Source organism: Apium graveolens, chromosome 10 (assembly GCF_009905375.1).
Source record: "Apium graveolens cultivar Ventura chromosome 10, ASM990537v1, whole genome shotgun sequence".
NCBI lineage: Eukaryota > Viridiplantae > Streptophyta > Magnoliopsida > Apiales > Apiaceae > Apium > Apium graveolens.
This window is the reverse complement of record NC_133656.1, coordinates 132,684,489-132,692,924: the sequence shown is the minus strand read 5'-3', so window position 1 is coordinate 132,692,924 and position 8,436 is coordinate 132,684,489. Positions and strand designations below refer to the sequence as shown.

Below are 8,436 nucleotides of genomic sequence, written 5' to 3'. Positions count from 1 at the left end.
AAGAAGAAGAAGAAAAGACGAAGAAGACGACCGAGGAGCACGCGCCCCTCTTTTATGAGTTTTAGGTCCTAAAAATCCGTCATAAAACTACTATCAACTTCCTATAAGCCACTATACCTATACTACTAAATTGAAATTGCATCCCATTAACAATTTGGTAAGAGCATCTCCAACAATTCCTCATTTCAAAATTCTAAGTTAAATTTTGAGGAAATTTTTTGAAAAACAAGCTCAAAGAGCATCCTAACTATTCCTCAAATAACAAGGAACCACTTTTTCCTCCTTTTAGGAGTCTTTCCTCTCCTCTTCTTTTTCATTACTCATACACATCACTTATATTGAATTTTTTACTAACTTCATAGATGTCTTTTCCAATATAATAAATACATTTATTAATAAAATATAAGTTAAGAGGCCAGGATAGAGATATTGTTGGAGACGATAACAACTTTTGGATCCTAAATAATTATGAGTTAATTAAATTATATTATTTTTAGAAAAAGTTGAAGAAGTTTGATGAGTTGCTCCGGGTCACCTTCAACTAAAGCTATACAAATTAGAGATTAAAGCTGCAAATGAACAGAAACGAGCCGAGTTCTGTCCGAGCCGAGCCGAACATAATTCTTTTTAAAATGAGTTGAGCCGAGCCGAGTTAAAAAACCGAGTCGACGAACCGAGCCGAACTGAACTTGAGCCGACTCGAGTTGTCCACTAATAGTTCGCATATAGTTTTTAATCGACTAAGTTTAAGGTATAACTTAGAATTTTATAAGTTATATGGAGATCAAATACTAGTTTTATCTTAAAATTATAACGCACTTCACACTCTACACTTGTTTCTTAATCCATAGAATTTTATCAATTTATTTCAAAGGTCCAGTTTTAAGAACAAAATCATTTTTCTTTTAAATTATTGAGACATTCATAACTTTAGAAATCGTACATTACTTTTAAATTGTTGATGTCGATTGTCAATGATTTAGTAATTTTAGATATTACAGTTAAATTGGTTTAGACTATAAAAAACATATAAATAAAATAAAGGAAGTAAGCCTCTTTAAATGGTCGAGAAATATAATTATTAAAAATTATTTTATCCTCTTCTTAAAAATATTATACATGTTATAATTATTTTTAACAACTCACTATTTTAATTTATTTAAAATCGTAATTTTGGTCGATTTTATCATAGACTCCCCTATAAAAGTGTGAGGTGAAATTTAAGGTTAAATATAATTAGAAATTATTTGTTAAAGTAATCAAGCTCTAGTGATATGTATTAATTTAATTAAATTATATATTATTAAAATATGTATTAAATTTTAATTAAATAATCATTTTACTTTAAAATTACAGTAGTATTAAATTTTAATTAAAAAATTAATTTTTTTATACAAGTAATTAATAAATATTTATTATTTGTTATATATAAAATTTTAATCCGTACCGAGTCGTCGAGCCGACTTCCCTTGAACGCTGTTCATCAACTGTTAATTTAACTGTATTAATGAGACGGGCCTGATTACAACATCACTCTCCTCCTTAATATCCTCGCCGTTGTCTTGTCTCCGGCGAATTTCCGACGTGCCCATCTCACTTTTCCGGTAACTTTCAACTTCTTTTTTTTGCTATATTTGTTTATTCCTTGTTTTATAGGTTTAGATTTTCATGTTGCTATATAGCTCTATTGTATTCTGTTGTTTACATTATAGTGTATACGTGTCTTGGGGCCTATATTTATGTATATTTGTATTCAACAAGCTAAGAAATGACTCTAAGATATGCCCCTTTAGTCTTGTTTGATAAAATGCCTCAATGAGTAGTAAATTTTTTAATTTAATAACTAAAATTGTTTAGTTGGGTGAATTTGACTTAACTGGTTATTAAATGTATGTATCATAAAAGGGCATTTATCTGTTTATTTAATATGCTTACGGGAAGGCGGTAGTTGCTTATGATTGATGCTGTTGGTAAGGGGCGTAGCCAGAAAACAGATTCAGGGGGGTCGGAAAAAATATTGAACGGAAAATGAAATTTAATTATAAAAATGCAAAAATAGTCAATTTTAACAATACCTTACATTATTGTTTCATTGACAATACCTTGCACAATTGCTTCATTAACAATGACTTCAAATACATTTTTTCGATTTATATTTAATAAGACTATAATTAACGGTTTATCTCTTATCCCATATATTTAACCTCTTTTGTTGAATTTAAAAGATAAATTTATTCACCCTTTTACAAGTTATATTATTAAGCGGGGTTAAGAATAAAATTTAAGTGGGGTCAAAATTATTAAGGGGGTCAAAAATATTATTTTTTAGGGTCAAATATAAAATATTTAATTTTATATAATAGAAATAAGAAGACACTTAAGAGTTAAGAGTTGAGGGAGTGCAGGTGACCCCCTGCTTATAAGGTGGATACGCCCATGCTGTTGGTACGTGTTGAATTAGTGTTGATTGATTGTATGTTTCGTGATTTAGATATTGAAATGATGCTTATTGTTGTTGTTGTGTGTGGTGCAGAGTTGATATCGTTCGTATGGGATATGAAGCCTGGGTATCTTATACTTGAAAGTTGAAAAATATGATGCTAATGAGAAACTTGAGAGTGATTTCTCATGGTCACTTAAACGTTTATAACGTTTTTAGATGCCAATATCAGTCTTTTCGAAGTCACATTCCTGTTTCAGAGTTGACTGTCCCCTTGTCGAGAAACTCTCAGTATAGAGATGAATACACCAACTTTTTGCGTTTGTTTTCCACAATAGAAGGAACTATCTTGGTCCAGGCAAGAGATGCTGGTAAGATATCTGAGAGGATGCAAAATGCACTCAAGGAGCGCAGGTTCAGTGATGCGTGGGACTTGAACCAACAACACATGCAAATCGAAGGGTTTCCGAGAAAAAATGTTGTGAACAGTCTCTTAGAAGGGTTTGCAGAAAGTTTAGATCATCAATGGCTTGAGAAGGCTTATGGACTGACTGAACAAGCAATCGAGGAGCACAAGCAGAATTTGCTGCAGAAGGAGACTTTAATGTATCTCTCCTTAAATCTTGCAAAATGCGGGTTGCATGTACCTGCATCAACTCTTCTGAGAAAGCTTATAGCAATGGAGCAGTTCCCCCCTGTGACAGCTTGGTCTGCTACCGTAGCTCACATGTCACAGTCATCTGATGGATCTTACCTTGCTGCCGAATTGGTTCTTGAGATAGGTTTTTTGTTCCAAGATGGCAGAGTGGACCCACGCAAAAAGATAAATGGACCTCTGCTGGCTATGAAACCTAATACAGCTGTAGTCAATGTTGTTTTAGCTGGGTGTCTTTTATTCGGCACCACTAGAAAAGCAGAACAGCTCCTTGATATGATGCCTAGAATTGGTCTGAAACCTGATATTACCTTGTTGATCATTATGGCACATATTTATGAAAGAAACGGGAGAAGAGAAGACCTTAGGAAGCTTAAGAGACATATAGATGAATCACACAATCTCAACGACATCCAATATCGGCAGTTCTATAATTGTTTGCTTTCATGCCAATTGAAATTTGGTGATTTGGATTGTGTATCTCACATGGTTCTGGAAATGCTACAGAAGGCAAAGAAAGCACAAAATTCCATTGGTATTGCTACACTAGCATTTGAAGCTGCTGCAAACGGTTGTTCAAAAATTTATTCCAGTGGACAGGTTATCGAAGAGGGTTCATGTAATGAAAAGTCAGACCGACCAGAAAATCCTATTTTATATGAATGTGGGAACTTATCTTTTGAAGAATTTTGTAGGGACCACAAGTTTTTGAAAGTTGAGGCCCAAACTAAAGAATTACTAGATTTAATGTTAGTGAATTTGCAGAAACAAGTTGATTTGCTCACAACTGGGCGTGGTATCCTTCGACCAACTGAAAAAACTTATGTCAAATTGGTCAAGGCTTTCTTGGAAGCTGGCAAGACAAAGGAATTGGCAGAATTCTTAATAAAGGTAGAGAAAGAGGATTCCCCAATTTCCGTTGATGATTCAGCTTTTGTTCATGTCATAAATTCTTGCATTTCACTTGGAAGGCTAGATCAGGCACATGATCTACTTGATGAAATGCGTTTGGCTGGTGTCAGAGCTAGTTCCTCTCTGTATGCCTCACTTTTAAAAGCTTACTGCAAGGAAAATCGACCTGCAGAAGTGACAGCACTCCTAAGGGATGCACGTAAGGCTGGTATTCAACTGGATGCTAGCTGTTACGGGACTTTAATCCAGTCACGGGTGTTACAGGAAGATAACGCGGGGGCGCTAAATCTTTTCAAAGAGATGAAGGAGTCTAAGATACCAAGAAGTGGTCATCAAGAATTTGATATGTTAGTCAGAGGCTGTGCGCAGACTGGTAATGCTGGGTTGATGGCTAAGCTATTGCTGGAAATAAAGGATGGGCAAAAAGTGGATTGTGGAGTTCATGACTGGAACAATGTGATTCATTTTTTCAGCAGGAAAAGATTAATGCAAGATGCTGAGAAGGCTCTCAAGAAGATGTTGAGTTTAGGTCATGCTCCTAATGCTCAAACTTTTCACTCTATGGTAACTGGGTATGCTGCTGTTGGGGGGAAATATGTGGAGGTTACAGAGCTTTGGGGGGAGATGAAGGTTCTAGCATTTTCCAGCGGGATGAAGTTTGATCAAGAATTACTGGATTCTGTACTATATACATTTGTGAGAGGTGGTTTTTTTGCTCGAGCAAATGAAGTAGTGGAAATGATGGAAAGAGGCAGAATGTTCATTGACAAGTACAAATACCGCACCCTGTTCCTAAAATATCATAAAACTCTATACAAGGGGAAGGCTCCAAAATTTCAGACAGAATCTCAGTTGAAAAAGAGGGAATCAGCGTTAACATTTAAGAAATGGGTGGGGCTGTCATGACTCTTGATGAAACTTGAGCTTTCCCTCGAAGCCTATGATTGCGAGCTACTAGTGTTCTTATGAGTTAAAACTGGAGTAGGATTATAATTAGGTGAACATTCTTTTTCCAAAGTATGTGGAAAAATCAAGATGATCAGTACTGTCTTAAAGCCTATCTGCTGCATGTGTGCAGCTATCAAGTTCTTGCAAGTGATTTACACTTCAGCAGTTCAGCGCAGTAAGTGCTGTCTAGGTTTAATCCAATTTCTAACGCTAGCCTAAAGTTTTTTTTTGGTTTGAAACAAAGTGTTGACATGCACTGCATGAAAGTGCAATTATAGCGATGGGTATCTTGACGGATTGATAAATGTGTCCCATAAAACTAAATCGTGTTTATTTCTATTTTAAATGAAATGGAGAAAGTTGAGCAATATGGCACGAGAAAACTGTACTACTACAACTTCTTAAAAAAGTGAAAACTATTAGACAAGTGTTTTTACTGTTGCAGGAATTTCAGTTCTTACTCTTCAGAAACCTCCAACAAACCCTGTTCCAATGATTTCTCTGCAAGAGTTTCTTAGTATGGTATTAATTATTATTTTTTTACTTTCACTTGTTTGAAAGGGTTGAAGTTTACCTCTTGCTCCCGAGTTTTAAGAAAGAAGGAAAGCAAGTGGAGGGTAAGTAAATTAGTTTCACTTCCCTTCGTAATCGTGCTCCCGAGTTTTTAAAAAGAGTGAAAGTAAGTGTTAATTAATGCAAATTTGACAATCTTTCGTCAATAACAAAGCCTCTCAATTAGTGGACCAGACAAATTTGAAGTTAGATTTTATTGTTCAGCTGGACAGTCAGCTTTGGCATACCATTGTTTGCGCTCGAATATTCTCATAGTCAGCTAATTTTGCCTCTAAATTCGTGGACTAGAAAAATTTGAAGTTAGATTTTATTGTTCAGCTGGACAGTCAGCTTTGGCATACCATTGTTTGTGCTCGCATTTTCTCATAGTCAGCTAATTTCCTTTGTGTACTGGAGTTAATGGTCTTCCTTTTACTTTCTTGCATTTTGGTAGACAGTTCACAAATGTCTAAGTAGTGCATGTTATAAGTTTTTGAGTAGTGCAGTCTCACTTACTGTTCAATAGAATGCTGCATAAATTGTATATCGTGTTGGATTTTTACAAAGGCATGTAGCTGTGAGATCTTGGTTCTTATTTTCCATATATTACAATTTATAGAAGCTGAAACCATCAAGTATATAAAAAACACAATTTTAGATGGTCTGTTCTGTTCAATATATTCCACGATCAAGTAGATTCTAGCTTTGGTATGTAAATAAGTATTTGATTCTCACCCTAAGTTTAAACATATATGTGAAAAATGTAACTACTGTTTTAGGCTTACATGTCAAGTACTTTCTGATGTAAGTGTGCTTTTCTTGTCATTGTCGGTGTAATGATATGTTGGTGGAAGAAATGTTGTTTTAGCAAGAGCAACTGAAAGGAGAATACCACCTGTAAGTGGTCGTGCAACTTAAATATTTGAACATCCTTTATAGTTTCATTACCTTCAATCTCGCTTCTCCCTTCCTAATTTCAATTTCAGTGTCACTTCCTATTTGAAACGAGAATCTAATGTCTGGTTCTAGAGAATGTACTGCCCTATCGCTACTACCCAATCCAACTATCATGCTGAAAGTTAAGAGCTTCAAGATTTGGTTCAGTATGTTGCAAGGTTCCATTCTCAGTACTATAACCTACATCTTGATGTTGGGATGGAGGTTCTTGGTTGCTCTCAGAAGTCGTATTGAACAACCCAAGTCATATGCTTCAGGAGTCGAATCCATAAAATTATGGTGTTGATTCACATGTTGAACATTTTGATATTTGCTTGGAACAGGGATTAGGCTGACCATTTATCAATAGTTACATAGGCTTGCTGTATGCATAGCTGTTATTAACAACTAATTGGAAGGACAGATGGGATTGAGCTGGCCTCAAGAAGGTGTTTCATTATAATATGCCTGAGATGGAACTTGGTTTTAGAAGTGACAGAATTACAGAAGACATTGGATGTGCTCGATGGAGGAGACATCATAGGTTGAGAAGGCATTATGTTTAAATTGTTGTTTTATGAAATTTGGTGCGGAGTACAGCTTAGGTTGGTAAGGCAAGAAACTTTGAAAAGTTTGCATGAACAGTTGGTCGTGTGGGGAGCTGATATGTGTTCAACTCTAAACCTATATGGGCACAAAACGGTTGTCATCTGATGGAATTGCTGTGAACCGCTATAGCCATTGGAAGCTGTACTCTCATATATTGGGCTCTATGTGTTTGGTTATATAAACAATACCTTCTGTTGGACATTACTGGGCTTCCTGAACTAGTTCTTTTAAACACTGAAGGATGAGATTTGATTTGAAGGCCTGCATTGCAGCAGTATGTCTTCTATCCCTATGGATAACATCGCTACCTTTACAGCACAGGTGCTGCAGTGCCAATTCGGTTGAATTCTGCTGTTTCCAGGCACAAATTTTCCAGAACGGTCATATTCTGGTATCTGATAGAGGACCTTGACTGATTTGGATCATTTTAGCTGACAGAGGAATAAAAACTTTATGAACTTATCCGGAATCTTGGTGGCTCTCAGTATTTCAAAATTCTTCTTTATTGGTGGCATGACAATGATTTGCATCGCAAAGAAGACATGGAGCCTGCGACTCACAGTGTAACAGTGACACTGATTTACGAAGGGGGAAGGAGGATGACAATGATTTGCATCGCAAAGAAGACATGGAGCCTGCGACTCACAGCGTAACAGTGACACTGAATTACGAAGTGGGAGGAGGATCAGTGATGTTAACTTCCCTGCTTGGAGCCTCCCTCTTTATTCTGAGCGTCAACCATTAACTAGAGTTCTTAGCCTGCCATCTCCTGGAAGTTGCAATATTTATCTCTTTGGAAGCGATAGAATGTGAGTATTTCTTGAGCATTGCTTTTATTTTAAGAGTGGGAATTTTATGGACAAGGAGGTGTTTATGTTCAGGTACCACTAAAACTCTCATTTTGATCTTGATTTACTTTGTTATCGGAAAAGTTATAGTTGTTTGATTAGTAGGTACTTTGTGATTGACTTGATTTGTTTGTTGTGTTAATGTATGTGATATGAGTATTATGTTTAAGTTTTTATCTGTTAAATGCGGGTAATTTTATTAGACTGTCGAAGAACTTTAGTTTGTTATTATACTTTCTGTGCATCTCAGATATATGTATGTGAGAAATTTATTGAAAATTTCTAGCGATTACAACCTATTGTTTACTTTCTATTTATATAGTTAGATTATAAACTTAAAAATTTTTGGAGTGGAATTTTGGGTTTCTTGTGGATAGCTATAATCAGTGTAGTACGCTTAGCATTATACTTTGTGGTTTTGTTAGAATTCGGAATAAGAGTCTTGAAAACTTGTATAAAACGTATATAGGTCTTGAAAACTTGTATAAAACGTACATAGGTCAGTGGAAGTTGTTTAGTTATGTTGCTATTAAATT

At 35.5% G+C, this 8,436-nt stretch overlaps 1 protein-coding gene across 2 annotated transcripts; it reads left to right on the top strand.

The window, feature by feature from the left end:
- Positions 1 to 1,464: 1,464 nt before the first annotated feature.
- On the top strand, positions 1,465 to 8,069 carry LOC141690237 (pentatricopeptide repeat-containing protein At1g03100, mitochondrial). 2 transcript variants are annotated; one of them, XM_074494932.1, is made up of 2 exons: positions 1,465 to 1,604; positions 2,534 to 8,069. In XM_074494932.1, exon 2 carries the CDS (start codon positions 2,595 to 2,597, stop codon positions 4,911 to 4,913), a length of 2,319 nt encoding a protein of 772 aa, XP_074351033.1. In that variant the 5' UTR covers positions 1,465 to 1,604; positions 2,534 to 2,594; the 3' UTR covers positions 4,914 to 8,069. The 2 variants fall into 2 exon arrangements, with proteins under 2 accessions (XP_074351033.1, XP_074351034.1); XM_074494933.1 differs by lacking the exon at positions 1,465 to 1,604 and adding an exon at positions 1,869 to 2,445.
- The last annotated feature ends 367 nt before the right edge of the window (positions 8,070 to 8,436 follow it).

What these genes read in the sequence shown, in the direction of transcription:
- LOC141690237 (XM_074494932.1), top strand. Translation starts at nt 2,595, where the DNA reads ATGATGCTAATGAGAAACTTGAGAGTGATTTCTCATGGTCACTTAAAC.